General features: G+C 42.7%; 1 protein-coding gene across 1 annotated transcript; it reads right to left on the bottom strand.

Annotated features, from left to right (window-relative positions):
- Window positions 1-1,540: 1,540 nt before the first annotated feature.
- Window positions 1,541-17,401, bottom strand: lamtor1 (late endosomal/lysosomal adaptor, MAPK and MTOR activator 1). The gene is made up of 5 exons (XM_003229069.4): window positions 17,123-17,401; window positions 4,292-4,437; window positions 3,850-3,927; window positions 3,412-3,538; window positions 1,541-2,135 (listed from the first exon to the last, which is right to left on the bottom strand). The coding sequence occupies exons 1-5, from the start codon at window positions 17,162-17,164 to the stop codon at window positions 2,043-2,045; spliced, it is 486 nt and encodes a 161-aa protein (XP_003229117.2). The 5' UTR covers window positions 17,165-17,401; the 3' UTR covers window positions 1,541-2,042.
- Between the last annotated feature and the right edge of the window lie 3,354 nt (window positions 17,402-20,755).

The following is a 20,755-nucleotide window of genomic DNA, read 5'->3' as shown; positions in this document are numbered from 1 at the left end:
TATTTGGATACCAAGAAGCACTGATTTTTGGGAGTTGAAGTCCAAAACACCTGGAGGGTGTTTTGAAAAAGAATTGCCCATAAGGAACTTGATTTACAAAAACAGCAGATAAGACTTGTGCCAAATGGTCCCGGTAAACAAAAAGTCGTCTAAAACTACAGCATTCACCCTGGTTTTGAATGGGAGGACCCACTCAAAAAGGTAATGAAGCTCTCGAAGGTGGAACGTGCAAAGATGTTTGTAGGCAAAGCCCTATCAGTGTAGAAAGAGCTCCCAAACTTTTGCATGTGGATAGACGCCCCTGGCCAGGCCTCCCTTCTTTGCTTGTGCCGTGTAATCTGTGGTGTTTCCCATCCACGCATCCGGACTAGGATTGTCCCAGCTGTACCTCACTCCAATAGAGCTGCTGTTTGGTCAGCTTCCGAAAGTCATGATGATTTCAGGGGTGTTCCAATAGAACAGGGGTCTGCAAACTAAGGCCTGCAGGTTGCATCTGGCTTCCCAAGGTCCCTGCATGGACTGCACCCCCTGCCATAGAGGGAGACGGGGAGAGAAAGGGAGGAAAGAAGGAAGGAGAGAGAGAGGAAGGATTGAGGGAGGGAGGGAAAGAAGGGTCGAAGAGAAGGAAGAATCAAGGGAGAGAAAGGGGAAGGAAGAAGAGAGGAAAGAGGTAAGGAAAGGGAGAGAGAAAGGATGGAGGAAGGGAAAGAAGTAAGGGAGGAAAAGGAAGAATGGAGGGAGAGAAAGGGGGAAGGAAGTAAGGAAGGGAAGGGGAAAGAAAGGGCGGTGAAGGAAGGAAGGGAAAAAGAAAGGGGAGGAAAAGAAAGGGGGAAAGGAAGGACTGATGGAGGGAGGGAAGGAAGGAAGGGGAAAGGAAGAAAGCAAAAAATGATGGAGAGAGGGAGAGAAAGGGGGAAGGAAGGGAGGGAAGAAAGGCAAGAAGGAGGAAAGGTGAAAGGAAGAAAGGAAGGGGAGAGGAAGGAAGGAGAAAGGGAAGGAGGGGAGAAGGGGAAAGGAAGGAAGGGGAGAGGAAAGAGGGAGAGAGGGAAAGAAGGAAGGAAGGGGAAAAGGAAGGGAGGAAGAGAAGGAAGGATAGAGGGAAGGAGAGAAAGGGGGGAAGAAAGGGAAGGAAAGAAGGAGGGAACGGGAAAGGAAGAAATGAAAGGGAGAAGGAAGAAGGAAGGGGAAAGGAAAGTGAGAAAGGAGGGAGAGAAGGGTGAAGGGAGGGAAGAATGAAGGAAGAAAAGAAGGAAGTAAAAAAGAAGGAGAAAGGGAAATGTAAGAAGGCAGGGAAGAGGAGGAAGAAGGGAGTAAAAGAAGGAAGGAGAAAAAAAGAGGAGAAAGGGAGAAAGGAAGGAAGGGAAAGAGGAGCGAAAGAAGGAAGGAAGGAAGGAAGGAAAAAAAGGGAAATGAAACAAGTAAGGGAAGGAGGGAGGAAAAGGAGGACAGAAGGGGAAAAAGGAAGGGGGAGAAGAAGGAAGGAAGGAAAGAGAGGGATGGAGGGAGAAAAGGGGGGAAAGAATGAGCCTTGTCCCTGGAAGAAGGTATTTATATTTTAATCTAGTTGAGCCAAAAACAAAATTAAAACAAAATGAAGAGTGGAACTATGTAAAAGGAAGGAGGGGAGAGAGGGCTACACACCGAGAGAAAGAGAGAGGGGCGCGGAGCCCCTCTTCAGCCGTGGTTTCCGTTCTCCAAAAAGACCCCATGATTCCTTTTTGCCCCCGACTCCCAAACGTGAACAGGAGGGGCCGCAGGAGGAGAAACCATTCAAAAGGGGAAGCGACCGCCGGTGGCAAGGCCAAGGCGTTCCTCGGAAATCCAGAGCCGGCGAAAGGGGAGCCACGTGGGCCGTGCCGCCCCTCGCCTTCTTGGCGGGCATCTTCCCTTTGCACCTCTCAGGTGTGTCCATCAATTGTCTCTGTGGCGAGGAGTAGAAAAAAATTCAGTGTATCTTGTCTCCGCCGCAGTGAGAAGCCGTCCGTGGAGATGAGAGGAGAGCCAGGAGTGCAGGGAGCACGGGGCGGAAGGAAGTGGGGCCGTTATGGGATCCCAAACTGTACAACCAGTTCCTCTTTCGCATCCACTCTGATCTGGGACAGGGCACTGTAGGCGTAAGCAGCTATCCGGGAGACCTGAAGATTGAAGAAGAGGAAGGAGGGATGAGTAAACATGGGAAGAAGGGAAGAAATATTCACTCTTGTGTAGACGGGGCCATCAGGGACCCTGTGGTGCAAGCCTCTATTTCTGTCAGAAATATTTATACTTAACTAGGTGTTTTTAATTACAAAAATGTGAGTCAAGCACTGAATGGGTTAAAATGGGTGCAATGACTCAGCAAACGCTAAAGTTCAATATAAGCATGTGTGTCTGTAGCTGAGTAGGCCTCAGTGTGAGAGAGGCCTCGTTGTGATTAGACCTCAGTATGAGAGAGGCCTCAGTGTGAGTAGGCCTCAGTGTGAGAGAGGCCTCGTTGTGATTAGACATCAGTATGAGAGAGGCTTCAGTGTGAGTAGGCCTCAGTGTGAGAGAGGCCTCGTTGTGATTAGGCCTCAGTATGAGAGAGGCCTCAGTGTGAGTAGGCCTCAGTGTGAGAGAGGCCTCGTTGTGATTAGGCCTCAGTATGAGAGGCCTCAGTGTGAATAGGCCTCAGTGTGAGAGAGGTCTCGTTGTGATTAGGCCTCAGTATGAGAGGCCTCAGTGTGAATAGGCCTCAGTGTGAGAGAGGCCTCGTTGTGATTAGACCTCAGTATGAGAGAGGCCTCAGTGTGAGTAGCTTCGGTGAGAGAAGCCTCAGGTTTAAGGCCTCATGTGTATAGTTCCTGTGTAGGTTCGGTGTGAGAGGAGGCTCTGTGAGATCAAAGCTGTTTGTCTGCATGCGAAAGAAGTCCAGCATGGAAGCAAAGAAGGAAGTATAAAGAACTTTATTTATGTTATGGAAACTTTGTTTTTGTAAATAGCACAACCATATTATTTTGCTACGAAGAAAAGCCTCCAAAGGAAGAGATAACATTGGTCTGTGAGTTTGTGTTCTTTGGCCACTGGTACTGGGTCACGCTGCTGCTAATAAGTTACTCTGCTATACATTTATGGGGAGGGTCTTTTGTTAATAAGCCCACTTGTCCAACAATTTCCATCTCTATTTCCTCTAGATCTATGTAACTCAGCGTGTTTTGCTTCCTGCCTGCATGAGGAAATCGCTTCTTTTTCTTCCCAAAAGTCTTTAGTGCAGGCATGACCAAACTTGGGCCCTCCCTCCAGATGTTATGGACTTCCACTCCCACAATTCCTAACAGCCTAGTGGCTGTTAGGAATTGTGGGAGTCGAAGACCAAAACACCTGGAGGGAGGGCCCAAGTTTGCCCAAGGCTCTCTTGCTCTGTCCTCTCTGCCATCTATTCAACTGATTTACCTGTTGCAGGTCTGCGAAGGGCACAGGGTCGCTAGCAAGGACTTGATGGGGCTGGTTGGTCAGCGAGGGCAGTGGCGGCAGCTTCTTCCAGTGTATGAGGTTGTTGCTCAGCATGGCCAGCCGGGTGCTGCAGGAAAGGAAACGGGAGAGGGTCAGGCTAAGAGACCGACCAGCGAAAATATCATGAGTGGAATGAATGAAGTTGTACGACTGGGGTCTGGCTGAGGACCTATTAAGACTTGCCAAGGCTGAAGACACTATCCTAAGAAGACTAAGGCCAAAAATGACATTACTGAGGAGGTGAAGAATGACTGTGGCATGAAAGTAGCTGACAGTAACTGACCCGAGAACTTCTGGTGTAAACAGCACGTATTTACTTGTTCAGAGAATATGATAATGGTGTGACTGATAACATTAAAGGGTGATGGTAATGCCCACCTGTACTGCCGGGCTCGGTCCATGTATTCGTGCTGCTCCATCTGCTGCTGATCTGCGGCTGAGACGTCAATGATGTTGCTGCAAGAGGGAGAGGACGGGAATTAAAATACAAAGCCATCGCCAACTCTCTCTCCCCCCCCCCCCCCCCCCCCCCGTGATCTCCTTCTGTAACAAGCACAATTCTGGGGTTCAAATTGCCCTGGAGTTGGGAAAAGCTCCCCTGCTGGCAGGAGATTCCAGACATGGCTTTCCAAAAGAGGAGTTTTTCCAAACTTTGCTTCTGGAAGACAAACCCCTGAGGATGTTAAGGAGAACGTGCCAAGAGAGTAAAGATGGTCTCTAGATCAGGCCTGGATCAACTTCGGCCCTCCCTCCAAGAGATTTGGACTTCAACTCCCCAGGTGATTTCCCCATTGCAAGGGACAAAAGGGTGGCTACTCACATGGCTGTCTTGGCAAGGATGGAGGAGAGCAAGGCCTGCTCGTCTGTCCGGGCGGAAGGCAGGCTGTTCCAGCTGGGCTCCGTCCCATTTAAGGACTTATTTGGGGGGCTGGAGGCCGGGGGCAGCAGGGGCTTCGACTCCTCCCCCTGAAAGGAAAGGGGAACCATAGAAAAACAAGGTCAAGACCACAGAGGCTTTGGAAGAGAGGCACCAGGGAAAGTGTCTGTTCTATTGGGCAAGAGACGAAATCTAAGTTTTTGCATCCTGTTCTGTCAGGACGACCCTTCTGCTTTATAACTTACAGCTGACCCTTCTCTGAAGAAGGCGATTGACACAAAATACGTGCTGGTTAGTGAAATCATTTCTTCAGATTGACATTGCTCTATAAACTTTTCCCTCAAGCATCTCGAGTTCTGAGGATCACCTGGGAAGGGATCCCACTGGAGCATTGCAGCACACCAAAATACCTGGGAGTCACTCTGGACCATACTCTGACTTACAAGAAGCACTGCTCGAATATCAAGCAACAGGAGGTGTTAGAAATAACATCATACAAAAGCTGACTGGCACAATCTGGGGATCACAACCAGACACAGTGAAGATATCTGCCCTTGTGCTTGGGTATTCTGCTGCTAAATACGCACGGCCAGTTTGGAATACATCTCACCACATTAAAACAGTGGATGTGACCCTTAATGAGACATGTCACATTATTACAGGATGTCTATGTCCTACACCACTGCAGAAATTATACTGTTTAGGTGGTACTGCACCATCCGACATCCCCGGGAAGTAGTAGCCAAAAATGAAAGGACCAAGGCATTGACATCACCGGCCCATTCTCTGTTCAGATATCAGCCAGTATGCCAACAACTTAAATCAAGAAACAGCTTCCTAAGATTTACAGAGATACTCGCAGGAACACCTCAGCAAGCAAGAATCCAAAAGTGGCAGGTTGAAACCCGGAACCTTAATCAGTGGCTGATACAAGATGAGAAACTCTCTCCTGGGCACACAGAAGTCGACCTGGAAGGGGCTGAACAGACTGTGCTCTGGCACATGAGATTCAGAGCTAAGCTTAAGAAATGGAACCACAAAGTGGAGTCCACGACATGTGAGTGTGGAAAAGAGAAAACAACAGACCACTTACTCCAATGCAGTCTGAGTCCTGCCACATGCACAAGGGAGGACCCTCTTACAGCAACACCAGAGGAACTTGGAAGTGGTTAAAGGAAATCTAGTATAATGCCAAGTTTTTAACTTTGTTTGTGGTTTTTTTATACACGATAACTGTATTCTCAATTTGCTTCTGATACGAAAAATAAATACCTTGAGACTCTGACACTTGCTCTTAACTCTGACATTTGCAAAGATTTTTTTTGTATTTTACAATACAAATCCATAGAGGGTTTTTAGCATTAAGATAACTTTATAATTTCCTAACTTTTAACTATTTTTTTACAGTTTTTATTATTTTACTTTTTATTTCATTAAACAAGCATTTATTATTATTATTTAATTTTGGGGGGCTATTTTTTCTACTCTTTTTACTACTTCACTATTTTACCATTTCAGTAACTCAATACGAAACCTATTTCTTGAATACATTTTCTTGTGTTTTTAATTTCAATGACTGTAAACGTAGAAGGATAAAATTTAAAAAGTAAAAAAGTAGCATGGTATAAAGCACAGGAGGATTAAACTGTTTTGATTTTATGCAAAATTAAGCTTTCAATGCCATAGGATGGTCTCTGCACAGGTCCAGAAATACAAAACCTCTGCTCTGAACACTTTCCCTACCCTTAATCAAAACTGAATGTTATAATACCATGATCCAGCAAACGTTGAGAAAGAATCGGAAACAAGCGAGCACTGGCTGAATCAAGAATTCATAGATTTGACCACATTAGACAGATCAAGTATTTAAAGACTGTTTGTGTAACAACGGAAGCAAGGGATGATGGCGAGAAGGCAGAGTCTATCTCTCTGTATGCCCCTAACGAAGGCTAATTGGTCCATCAACCCAGGTCTGATGGAAGCGACTCCTCCACTATCATTGAAAAGACAATCTTCATCATATAAATTGTAACTGAAGGAGTCTGCTGCCCTTCTTAGTCTACATTCAGTCCCTATCTCTCCTTTTAATTTACTTTTTCCCTTTCCAAAGATACTACTTGTTTGCTTTAGGACAGATAGTCTGTGTTTAAACACAGTTTGCATAGTTGGCTATGGCTCTCTTAATATAATGCTAGCAATTTGGATAGGATTACGAAGTCAAGGGCTGGAATGGATCCCAAAGGTCATCTAGTCCAATCCCATTCTGCCACAAAGAAAGACGCATCTAAAGCATAGATGAAAGACGCCAATCCAATTTCTCCAAAGATGACGAGACCATCATCTGAGGCAGTCCCTTCTAACAGCTCTCTCCATCAAGAAGCTCTTACTGATGTTTAGGTATCATTCTCTTATCTTGCAGTTTGAATCTATTTGGTTTGTGTCCTATTATAACAGACAGATACACTTCAAAAGGGGTTGCATTGGATGGACTTTGGAGCCCCACTTCCAACTCTATAGGGTTCTATGATAAGCCCATGGAGGGTCAACAAAGCACTCTTTATTCCTTCGGTTCCTTTTCAACACAAAGCACGGAGCAAAGTCCTGGCTGCTTCTCCAAAAACCATCCTCTCCTGAACTAAGGGGTGCTTTTAACCAAAGGAATGCAACTTATATCAGACCAGCTGGGGAAAAAATGCCTCAGTGGGAAAGAGAAGAGGCATCTCTTGCTGTCGAGTGACAACTTCAAATCATGTTTTGACTCACGTGGTTTGGTAGAGGACAAGATTTGTTCAGAGGAGGCTTTTCTTTGACGCCAACTAAAGCCGAGGGCAAACAGTAAGAACTGAGAGATAGTAAAAAGAGGATTCACTTGCAAGTTAGCAGTTTCTAGATCAGGCATGGGCAAACTTTGGCCCTCCTCCGGGTGTTTTGGACTTCCAACTCCCACAATTCCTAACAGCCTATAGGCTGAAGTCCAAAACACCTGGAGGAAGGCCAAAGTTTGCCCATGCCTGTATCTAGACTGATACACAACAATTGCTAGAAGTGCTGGGGAAAATCCATCACAAACTCCCAAAAGATCCACTTTTGCAGCTGCTTTTCAGCCCAGATGTTGCAATTCCCCTTTGCCATATTGGCTGGGGATGAAGGAAGCTGTAGTCTGGCACAGTCCCAATGTATTGGATTACTGTGTTTCCCCGAAAATAAGACAGTGTCTTATATTAATTTTTGCTCCCAAAGATGCGCTAGGTCTTATTTTCAGGAGATGTCTTATTTTTCCATGAAGAAGAATTCTCATTTATTGTTGAACAAAAAAAAATGAACATTATATACTGTACAGTAGTCGTCATCACAAACTAACATAACCAGACAAACTGTGCATCCTATCAATAATTTCTTGTTACTACCATTATTTCCATGTACAACAATCTATGGTACATACATTTACCGATCCTGCATGCTCTGGTGTTCATCAGGCATGCTTCCAAACAAAAACTTTGCTAGGTCTTACTTTAAGGGAGGCCTTATATTTAGCAATTCAGCAAAACATCTACTAGGTCTTATTTTCAGGGGATGTCTTATTTTCTGGAAAACAGGGTAGGAAGAACTGCTTCAGTTGAAAGTTTGATATGTGAGGTCTGTCTCTGCCATGAGGAGAAAGAAACCCAACTAACAGCTGATGGCTCTAGACAGCTGCCACGTTTGGGATGGCAGGGCTAAAAGGGAAGGCTGCTGCCTTGGAGTTTAGCATGAAAGGCAGAGGGGTTTGGGTCATCTTTTTCCTCCCGAAGAGAAGAATGCAATGGAAGCAGACCAAGAGAGAAAATCTGCATTGAAGCCCTTCTAAAAGCAAAGAGGCTTTTAAGAACCGTCGAGGGGACAGATACACTCCATCCTTCCTGATTTTACATTATTGTGGCCTCTCTTCAAGGCACTTAATAGAGACGAACAGCGCTTTTAGCCAGCCACTTAAATGGCCACCTACAACAGCAGGCCCTGCCAACATTCAAAAGGCTTTGCAGAGGTCTTTAATAAAAATTACCAAAATAGAATAAAGCCCTAAAGTCCAACCAAACCCATATCATGCGGATATATGCAATCAAGACACTGAAATCAAGATAAAGAGAACACAGTCCAGAGACTTTAAAGCATGGGTTTGGGAAGAAGGCAGGACAAACAATCTGAATGCAATGTTTTAAAAACAAAATACATTATTTCAAGCTGCCTACAAAGAGAAAATGCCCACAGGGAACGGTTTAGAAGTAACTGCCAAAGCCTGTCCTCCTGCAATTTCATAATGCCTAAACACAAAACATGTTTTTCCCCGGACATGCTTTGCTATGAACTCTGACCAGCGCATACATTTCATATAATCATACAGCTGGAAGAGATGACAAAGAGCCACCCAGTCCAACCCCCTTCTTCAATGCAGGAAAACAAAATCCAAGCCCTTCCAACAGGTCATCCAGCTTCCGCTTAGGAACCTCCACAGAAAGAGACCCTATTATATTCTCAAGGTGTCCTTTGAAGATCTCTGAATCTGGGCAGGCTCTTAGCAGGCATGGGCAAACTTCGGCCCTCCTCCAGGTGTTTTGGACTTCAACTGGCTGTTAGGAATGGTGGGAGTTGAAGTCCAAAACACCTGGAGGAGGGCCGAAGTTTGCTCATACCTGCTCTAAGGCGAAGGAAGCTGTCAAAGCAGCCAAACAAGCTCTTCTCTGACCACACCTAGCTGCTGTGCTCTCAGGTGCAGACAGAACCAGAGCTTGGAAAGGCTCCTTTTTGGAAGCACACCTTCCTCTGTTCCAGAGTCCCAAAGCAGTAAAAACCTCTATCTGGAGGGGAAGTCAAATGAAGATGTTCCCCAAGGGAATTTTGCATTCTGGGCACAGGAATGGCTCCTGCAGCGCAGTTGGTTTGCAACTCAAGGAACACTTGCCTGGTCCCCATAAATAAGAGACTGTCTACGCTGCAGAATTATAGTGGTTTGCCATTTTAACTGCCATGGCCCTGCCCCTTGGAATCCTGGGATTTGTAGTTGATGATGGTGGTGATAATAATGTATTGTCAAAGACTTTCATGGCCAGAATCACTAGAGAGTTATGTGGTTTCCGGGCTGTACAACTGTGTTCTATCATACAGCCCAGAAACCACACAACACCCTGATAATAATAATTTTATTTATTATCCACTTCTCCCTAAGATAGGATACAACCATTTCAAACACATAAAAAGAAAATTAAAACACTTTAAAATCGTTCATACCTAGAAAATTTCACATTCATAGTTTAAAACTGGACCAGCACAAGAGGTGTATGGCAGGGAAGGGTCGCTATTTCACAAAATCACAAATCCCACAATTCTGCAGCACTGAGCCCTGATAGTTGATGTGGTGCCAAACTGCAATAATTCTGCAGTGTAGATGCAATCTAATATAGACACAGGTCTGCTAGTACTGCACTCAATTTGACAGAAGAGGACTGGAGAAAGAGTATTCTATTTTGTGGATGAAGAAATTTGAAAGGAGCAAGCTGTTGTCATAATGGGAAAGCCAGCAAAGTGCTGAAAAGAGAGGAGAGGACCTTTGGAGAGGCAAGTAGGGAAATCAGTGCCAAAGAGGAAGAGCTGCAAGAGTTATGGGCTGGAGAATGGAAGAGATATTCTTTCTCAACTCATAGCCTCCCAAACTGTTTGGCAAACATATGGCAGACTCCATAAGAAGTTTTGAAGTACAAAGGGGAGGCCCACCTCTCAGGGATGGGCTTTAGTTGTGCATTCCTTCAGTGGCAGCAGGCTGGGCTAGATGACCTTTGAGATGCCTCTCTGACTCTCCGACTCTGTGATAAGGGCAGGAGGGAAGAGGCGTTTGCTGTCTGAATGAATGGCTCCCACCTCAAGTTCTTCAGGCAAACCGACCACTCATTTGTCCGAATCCAAGTCACATACATTATATTCACATATTCATGTAGAAGAGGAACACATTACAGGACAGATCTGAAAGCATAAGGAGTTCTTTCTCTTTCCAGACAGTGGTAACCATAAATCTGATGGCAAGGCACCAGCAACTGATTTAATATAAGGAGAATGGCTTCTGATAGCAAGTCTTAGACTGTTGGATTGTGAAGTTTCCAAAAATGAAACTGGGGCTCAAATATACAAACCCAGACACTGGCATATTAGGGTTAAGAATATGCACTGAACATCCCTCAGCCAGAAATCTGAAATACTCAAAACTCTAAAATTGTCCCCAATGGTGACTGAGATAGCAATATCTTTCTCAATGTACATAAACCTGGTTTCATGCACATGGTTTTTAAACTATTTCACAATATAAAACTACCTTCAGGCCATGCGTATAAGGTGTATAATACATAAAACATAAATTAACTTCATGCTGAAATTTGAGTTCCATCTCCAAGATATGCCATCACTGGGTTTCTGGGAAAAGGACCCACATGAAAAACTTTGAAGAATTACTTCTTTTTAAACCAGAGAGACCACTTCTCTAGGTCTTCAGCCTGACTCCATGACTTACTTCCCCTGGAAGCTGACCATGGAATCGCATTGAGAACCTGGGGATCCCTAAAGAGGTGTTCTCTCTAGAAATCTAGTCCTCCAGCATGAAGTTGAGCACAAAGTCGCACTGGAAGACCCACATATTCCAAAAAAGAAGATGCTAAATCAAATCCGTGAATTATCAAATCTGCAAAAAAAAAAAAAAAAAAAAAGAAGGGGGGGGGGGACAACGGTGCATGCAAGTACTCCTAAACCTGTAATCCAAAATAATAATAATAATAATAATAATAATAATAATAATAATAATAAGGAGAAGACCTGGCTCTGGCTCACGAATGGGACCCTGAAGAAGGAGACAGAAGGCCTGATCCTTGCAGCCCAGGAGCAAGCCATCAGAACAAATGCAATTAAGGCCAAGATTGAAAAATCAGCTGATGACCCAAAATGCAGACTGTGCAAGGAAACCGACGAAACCATTGATCATATCCTCAGCTGCTGTAAGAAAATCGCACAGACAGACTACAAACAGAGGCACAACTATGTGGCCCAAGTGATTCATTGGAACTTATGCCTCAAGTACCACCTCCCAGCAGCAAAGAACTGGTGGGATCACAAACCTGCAAAAGTATTGGAAAATGAGCACGCAAAGATACTGTGGGACTTCCGAATCCAGACTGACAAAGTTCTGGAACACAACACACCAGACATCACAGTTGTGGAAAAGAACAAGGTTTGGATCATTGATGTTGCCATCCCAGGTGACAGTCGCATTGACGAAAAACAACAGGAAAAACTCAGCCGCTATCAGGACCTCAAGATTGAACTTCAAAGACTCTGGCAGAAACCAGTACAGGTGGTCCCGGTGGTGATGGGCACACTGGGTGCTGTGCCAAAAGATCTCAGCCGGCATTTGGAAACAATAGACATTGACAAAATCACCATCTGCCAACTGCAAAAGGCCACCCTACTGGGATCTGCACACATCATCAGAAAATACATCACACAGTCCTAGACACTTGGGAAGAGTTCGACTTGTAGTTTTGCGAAACGAAATCCAGCATATCTATCTTGTTTGCTGTGCCATACAACGTTGTTGTGTTGATAATAATAATAATACTTTATTTATACCCCGCCACCATCTCCCCGTGGGGACTCGGGGCGGCTCACAATGTTACAAAAGTAACAGCACAAATACATTAAACAATATACACAGTTTAAAACACAAGAAGATGATAAAACAGAAGTTAAAACAAAGGTTTATATAACAGTAATAATATCAAACAACCACCAATGCAAATCCATCAACTTCAAAGGTGGGGGGGGGGGACTATAGCAGCAATATTTGAAGAATTTGAAGAATAAGCATGTGTTGGCTTCAACGCGGTCTGAATTACGGCTCTTGTATAAGGTCTGGTGGATGAATGGCATAAGCACTTTGCATTGTTTTAAACTTTGTATATTGTATTTTATGACTATTTTATGACTGTTTTAACTGTTTTAATAGTTTTAGTTTATTGTATATCAGTGTAACGGCATCAATTGCCACTTGTAAGCCGCCCTGAGTCCTCTCGGGTGAGAAGGGCGGGGTATAAATAATTGAAATAAATAAATAAAAAATATAAGATAAAATCATTAGATTAAAATACCCCGATGAAAGGAGATGAAATACTTCTGCTCCCAAATATTTCAGCTGAGATATTTCAATCTGTACTGCCTTTCTCCCTTATATGCAATAGGATGAAAATCATTGGTTTGAAGCACTATAAATAAGAACATTTTAAAGCTCTGTTTATTAATTCCACAGGTCGTGCAAGTAGGCTTGATGACCTTTGAGAACCCTCCTTTCATGCTTTTGATCTACAGACACACAGAAGAGAGGGAACCTGAGGAGGTAACTGGAGGGAATAGATGAAGCCACTTTGAGTCTCCTTGTGGAGAGAAAACAGGGCTATAAACATAATAATAACAATAACAACAACAACGATGATAATGAAGGCGGCAAGGGAGGAACCGGGGAGCAGCAGGCAAGGAAGAGAGGAAAGGGGGCATCTATGAGAAGATACAAGATACAATAAAAACCTATCTGGCAGCTGTAATCCCTTTCCACACCACCTTCCCCTTTTTGTTTCATGTCTTAATTAGACTGCAAACCTATGGACAAGGAAGTGAGACAGCAATGGCGGTAAATACATCTTGAGGCTGACTGCCTTGAAGTCATTTCTGATTTCTATCGTCCCTAAAGGGTCCCTACTTAATTACATTTCAACTTTAGCTAAAGACGGACAAATATATTTAAAATAAATACAAAACTACAGCTAATATTAATAGTAACTATTTCACTGTTTTGATAGAAGTTCAAATTCTCGTACTATAATTTCATCTATCTCATGTGGCCTATTACTTCACTTCAGCAATAAACTACATTTGTCGCGTTGCAGTATTTTATTTTCCAGACTGTTATTTCACCAGTCTATCCACCTACCTATATATTTCTATGATATCATATTTTTAAAAGTCATTTTCATTTTAAGGCAACCCTATCACTGGGTTTCCTTGGCAAGATTTATCCAGAGGGGGGTGTTTGCCTTTGCCTTCCTCTGAGAAATATGGCTCATCCAAAGTCACCCAGTGAGAGTCCATGGCCAAGCAAAGATCTGAACCCTGGTCTTTTGGAGTCTTAAGGTGTGTCCATACTGTAGAACTGATGCAGTTTGACACCCCTTTAACCACCAAAGTGGCATGCTTTGGAATCTTGTGAGTTGTAGCTTATTGGTGAGGCATTCACCAAACCTTTGGCAGAGAAGGCTCAAGGCCTTGCAGAACTATTACTCCCTGGATTCCACAGCACTGAGCCCTGGCAGCCAAAGTGGAATAAAACAGCATTGACTCTACAGTGGAGATGCACCCTGAGGCCAACATTCGAATCACTAAAGGAGCTGACAGCATTTAAAACACAGTTAAAGGCCCTTCTCTTCCACATCAGGCCTACCCACTCAATTTAAAAACAATGAATTTTGACTCTACATTTTATTGGTATCGCTGTATTTTAATCTATGTATTTTAATAATGTTGTGTTGAACCCAGCGTCGCACCATAAGGAGAGGCTGGTGAAAAATAAAATTAATTATTAGTAATACATGCATTTTATGGTCCTTGGCTTTATCCATATATTTTAACCATGCTGTGTGCTGCATAAAGCCAAAGGAAGAGGCTGATAACAAATAAAATGTGTTTATTATTATCATTATTATCACCATCATTATTCTTTATTACCATACCACATTGCCTCTCAGGGGCTTACCTTGGCAAGGTTTACTATTCAGAGGTGGTTTGCCAAGGCCTTCCTCTGAGTTGGTCTAGAATCACCCAGCAGGGATTCAAAACCTGGTCTCTAGCATTAGAGGTAGTAATAAAAAATAAAAAGTGAATAAATTGAACTGTTTCAATTTATGAAGGATTGTCCCATGTGTGTTATTTTGTTTTATCTGTGTTGTATCCTGCCTTGAGAACAAATAAAATTTATTATTATTAATACATTGGTCCTGTTTTATTCTTGTATGTTCACTATGTTGTTCCTGGACTTGAGCTGACTGAAGAGGCAAATAACTAATAAAATGTGTTCATTATTATTGTTATTAGACAAGGTTTACTATTCAGAAGGGTTTTGCCAAGGCCTTCCTCGGAGTTGCCTAAAATCTACCAGTTGGGATTAGAAACCCTGGTCTCCAGAATTGTAAATAATATTAATAGTAATATCAACTTATGATAAAAGTAATCTGATAATATTTATTATTATTATTATTATTATTATTATTAGTAGTAGTAGTAGTATGAAAAAGAATGTCCTATTAACCATCATCATCATCTTATAGTAAAAAGAATGTGCTATTAATAATTATAATAATGATAATTACATTATCTTATAATAAAGATAATGCACAATTAATAATAATAATATTATGATAAAAGCAACGTGCAATTAATATTTATTATTTATGTATTTAAAGCATTTATAGTCCGCTCTTCTCACCCCGAAGGGGACTCTGGGTGGAGCACAACATATATATGGCAAATATTCAATGCCAGAACATAAAATAAACTATAAATTACAAATATGCGTAACAATAAAATCAGTAAGCAGCACTTTAAAATCAATTGTTTAAAACCATCACAGATCATCCATACCGGATCTGGTCAGCAGGGTACAATTTTCTATTGTTACCTTATTGCTAATGTGCTATTAATAAAAATAATTTTAGGATAAAAGCAATGTGCATAAATGTAATCTTACGATATCTGATATATAAATGTAATTGACAATCATAATCACATAAAAGAAATGTTTGGCAATTATTATTAATGATATTATGATTAGCTGCTCAAGAGGGTTTCATTATTCATAGGAAGTTTGCGAGGACAGGAAGATAAATAATAATAATAATATGTTGTCAAAGGCTTTCATGGCCGGAATCACTGGATTGCTGTGAGTTTCCAGGCTCTATGGCCATGTTCCAGAAGCATTCTCACCTGACGTTTCACCTACATCTGTGGCAGACATCCTCAGAGGTGTGAGCAGAGTACTAAATGAACCAACCTGGACATAGCATATTACTGGAGAACACAGAAATGCTGGACCACTCTCACAACCACCATGTCAGATTACAGAGAAACTACTGAAATCCACAAGCATGTGGACAATTTAAAGAGAAAGGAGGTAACCATGAAAACTAACAAAATCTGGCTACTGGTACAGTAGTCTCTCACTTATCCAAGCTAAACGGGCCAGTAGAACCTTGGATAAGCGAATATCTTGCATAATAAGGAGGGATTAAGGAAAAGCCTATTAAACATCAAATTAGGTTATGATTTTACAAATTACGCACCAAAACATGTTATACAATAAATTTGACAGAAAAAGCAGTTCAATACGCAGTAATGTTATGTTGTAATTACTGTATTTATGAATTTAGCACCAAAATATCATGATATATTGAAAACATTGACTACATAAATGCCTTGGATAATCCAGAACCTTGGATAAGCGAGTCTTGGATAAGTGAGATGCTTCTGTATTTTTAAAAACTCTAGAATCAGGACAGTAAATAAAGAACAACACTCAGAAAGCAGGGGAATTCCAGATAGGAAACAATCAGGCCAGCTAACACCTCCCAACAACGGATTCTCCCAGTCAGGAAACAGCCAGGCTTTGAAGCTATTCAATGCTGTGTATATATTATTATTGGTTTTTGTTATAGTTCTTTGATGTTTCATATTTTATTTTATCATTGTTTTGTATCTGATTTTGCTGTAAGCTGCCCCGAGTCCCCTTCGGAGGAGATGGAGGTGGGATATAAATAAACTTATTATTATTATTATTATTATTATTATTATTATTATTATTATTATTATTAATCAAGGTGGCCAAATGCCACAATCACACTTGCCTTCAACAGACAAGAGTTCTTTCTCCCACGCTGGACATTATTCCACAGATATTGATTTATTTATTTGCTACATTTATATGCCGCCCTTCTCACCCCGAAGGGGACTCTGAGCGGCTTACAAATTAAATTTACATACAATATTATATTAGCATAGTACAATACTGGTAATAAATTACTATATTGTACTGTAACAATATATTGTAATATTATTAGTAATATTACATGTAAAATATATATAATTAATTATATTGTATAATTATTATACTGTATTATTAGTATTATATCGTATTACAATATAATATTAAGAATATTATATATACATACAATATGTTATAATTATTATATATTATTGTAAATTATATTGTATACATATATGTGTGTATATATATATGTGTGTGTGTGTGTGTGTGTGTATATATAAAACTAGCATAGCATGTTATTACGGGGAGGGGTCTTCAGCTGATGCAAAGAGACAAGATGGAACTGTCTTCCGTATAAACCCCACTTGTCTAGTTTCCAACAGACTTCACAACCTCTGAGGATGCCTGCTAGAGATGCAGGCGAAACGTCAGGAGAGAATGCTGCTGGGACATGGCCAGACAGCCCGGAAAACTCACAGCAACCCAATAAAAATAATAGATAGATACCCTATAAATATCAATATATATATATATATATATATATGTAACTGAATGTATAGGAAGAATAATAAATGAAGGCCGCAGAATGGCCCTGAGGAAAGGCCCCCTGGGGTCGGTCTGGATGACCTTTAGGAATCCCTCCCTCCCCCTCCCCCCTCGCTTTGGGCCCTGACCTGGTCCGAGGCCTCGTTCTCGCTGCTATAGCAACAGCCCATGGCGGCGACGGAGGACGACGAGGAGGCCGAGGAAGCCGCCCACCGCCCCGCCGACGGACCCTCTGCCGCCGCTCCTCTCGCAGTGCTTCCTTTTTCACTTTCCCCCTCACTTCCGCCCTCACTTCCGGTCACGTGAGGCCGCCCCTGGGCTCCGTCAACATCCGGGGAATCTCGCCATGGCGGCGATGGTGGGGCTGCCTCACGTGACCGAGAGGCCGAACTAGAGGGAGGCGGGGCTATGAGCTCACGCGACGGCCAATCCGCGCTCTGTCTGGGGGCACGCATGCGCATTGGACGCTGAGAAACGGAATTTTCCATTCCTGCCCTGCCCTTTCCCTCCAGGAGGCGATCATGTGATATTTTTTTTTTTTTGCCAAACACTAGCTGCGCATGCTCAGTAGGCTTAGTTTTGTCCGCCCCCACCGCCCTTTTCTTTCTTTCCTTTCTTCTGAAGCAATACAAGTTCATTTAAAAAGCAGTGGCCCTCTTTTAATTGCTGGTACTAATATAATTACTGCAGTGATTGCCTTACTTTATTATATATTATATTTATTATTAATATATATATATATGTGTGTGTGTTATGATATTTATTTGGTTAAGATGGATTTTACTTTGTTACTTTTGTTATATACAGTAGTCTCGCTTATCCAACATAAACGGGCCAGCAGAACGTTGGATAAGTGAATATGTTGGATAATAAGGAGAGATTAAGGAAAAACCTATTAAACATCAAATTAGGTTATGATTTGACAAATTAAGCACCAAAACTTCATGTTATACAACAAATTTGACAGAAAAAGTAGTTCATTACCCATTAATGCTATGTAGTAATTACTGTATTTACGAATTTCGCACCAAAATATCACAATGCATTGAAAACGTTGACTACAAAAATGCGTTGGATAATCCAGAACATTGGATAAGTGAGTGTTGGATAAGTGAGACTCTATATATGTATGTGTGTGTTATGCTATTTATTTGGTTAAGATGGATGATTGGTTTGTTACTTTTGTTATATACAGTAGTCTCGCTTATCCAACATAAACGGGCTGGCAGAACGTTGGATAAGCGAATTATGTTGGATAATAAGGAGGGATTAAGAAAAAAGCCTATTAAACATCAAATTACATTATGACTTTACAAATTTAAGCACCAAAACATCATGTTAGACAACAAATTTGACAGAAAAAATAGTAATGCTATGTAGTAATTACTGTATTTACGATTTTACCACCGAAATATCCCCATGTATTGAAAATATTGACTACAAAAATGCATTGGATAATCCAGAACGTTGGATAAGCGAGTGTTGAATAAGTGAGACTCTACTGTATGTTATGCTATTTATTTGGTTAAGATGGATGATTGCCTTGTTATTTTATAATATACTAACTTGGGGACCTGGCAATGCCTGGGTTGTTTGAAAAGGGCCTTGTTTGTTTTTGGATGTTCGTAGAATCATAGAATAGTAGAGTTGGAAGAGACCTCATGGGCCATCCAGTCCAACCCCATTCTGCCAAGAAGCAGGAAATCGCATTCAAAGCACCCCCGACAGATGGCCATCCAGCCTCTGCTTCAAAGCCTCCAAAGAAGGAGCCTCCACCACAGCCCGGGGGAGAGAGTTCTGATAACCGAAACCCCGGCTTTTAAATTAATTTAAAAGCGCAGCGGAGAGTTCCGCAGATCGCTCACCAAAGGAACGGAACGGGACCGCAGCAGACTATTATTAAAAGATCTTTTTCTCTTTCACTTTCCCCTTCCCTGAACTATGTAACAAATCCCCCAATAAAAGTAGCATTTATTTTAACAATAACACTCTCTATCTGGTTATTTTGTGTCTTTCTCTGACTCCTTCCTTTGCATGCAATTTCTCTCTCTCTCTCCCTCTTCCACCCGTCCGTCCCTTTAACTCCGGCTGGGGTTTCTCCGCCATAGATTAATATGGCGGACGATACAAATTGGCTCATATCTCTATCAAAATTACCCCTAGAACGCTCCTCTTTTAGTCCTAACCCTTTCTAAGGCTCCTGACTCGAAGACAACCAGCGGAACCGGAATCGGTCCAGTTTTCGGCACCTCAACAGCTGACTGTCAAACGGGACCGACTGCTCTTTTTCAAGCCAGGCTGCCCTCCTCCAGCCTTATCCCGGACTTTCCTCTCCCCGTGACTCGCAGAATGGTTTTAAGAGATCCCTAGCCCCTTTCTGTGAACTGGGAATGGGGGGATCTGTCAGGACCCAGGCTGCAGGGCACCAATAACCATACACAGAGGCCAGAATCTATCTAATATCTTTATTGAAGGAGTATATAAAGTTAATAAAAACAAGTGTAGAAAATAGTCCAGAGTTAGACCTTTCAGGAAAGGTCAAAATTAGTCCAAAGAAACAATGTCCAATATGAAATATTAAGGTCCAAAGTTGTAATCCAATAACCGAAACACTCACTTGCCAAGCAAGTGAGGGGAGATGACAAGGTCCTTTTTAGTCCATGAACTTGAGCAAGGCTAGGAAATAACTTGATACTTGAAAACAAGGCTTGAATCGTGACACAAGGTAACGAGGAACAAGAACAAGGTCCGTGGAATTACTTGGTAAAATCCGTGAAACAAGGCAAGGTTTAGTCCTGGAAGGCGAGGCAAGGTCCGAAGGTAAACAAGGCTGGGAAGCAGGAGCGAAGGCTTGAGAACAAGGACAAGGCTTGAACAGGAACGAGGCTTCGAACGGAGCGCGCTGTCCAGACACAACTCGCTCCGGAGACTGACGAATTGACTCCGCGAAGTTACTTCGCGGTTAAAACACCTATATAGAGTCTAACTTTCCCGCCGAGAGCAGTTCTCTGGGAACCAGAAACAAAGCTAATCTCTGAGACCAGATGTTTGACTCCTTAAAGATTCTCACGGAAAGCAGGCTTAATTGGCTAAATTCTTAGCAGCTATTCTAGCACTCCTGCGCGAGGCCGCTTCCAAACCTCTCTGTTGTTTACAAAACTCATGGCGAGAAAACACAGGAGATGTAGGCTCAGGGTTTGTTTGACATACTTCTGGAACACAACTCTCTTGCAGGTGCAAGGTTCCCAGATCTGGCTGGGAAGAACCTGGCTGGGAAGATTCCAGTTCTGACTGGGAAGGTAAAAAACCCAAGTTTTCTTCTTCATCAGGGATCACAATGTCATGAGCAGGACTACAAGGCCCATGAGTCATCACACTATCCCCCTCCTCAAGCCCCCTCCCAAACCGGGACTCTCTCCCCGAGGCGCGAGGTCGTGGCTTGGCGGGATAGGTCTGATGAAAGCGACGGGTTAGATCAGGAGCATGGACTGTGGAGGCGTCTTCCCAAGAGCGTTCCTCAGGGCCAAAACCCACCCAGTCAATGAGATATTGCAGGCGGCGGCGGTGAAAGCGAGAATCCAAAATGTCCTGAACCTCGAACTCGTCCTCCCCATCCACCAATACAGGGACGGGGGCCGGCCGGTTTACATCTGGCCGCACACCATCCGCCGGAAGGAGCAGGGAGCGGTGAAACACTGGGTGAATGCGCATTGAACGCGGAAGTTGGAGTTTGAAAGTCACGGGGTTTAATTGCGCCACCA

The sequence above is a fragment of the Anolis carolinensis genome, unplaced genomic scaffold (genome assembly GCF_035594765.1).
Source record: "Anolis carolinensis isolate JA03-04 unplaced genomic scaffold, rAnoCar3.1.pri scaffold_33, whole genome shotgun sequence".
NCBI lineage: Eukaryota > Metazoa > Chordata > Lepidosauria > Squamata > Dactyloidae > Anolis > Anolis carolinensis.
The sequence above is the reverse complement of the archived record's forward strand: the minus strand, read 5'-3'. Positions and strand labels throughout refer to the sequence as shown.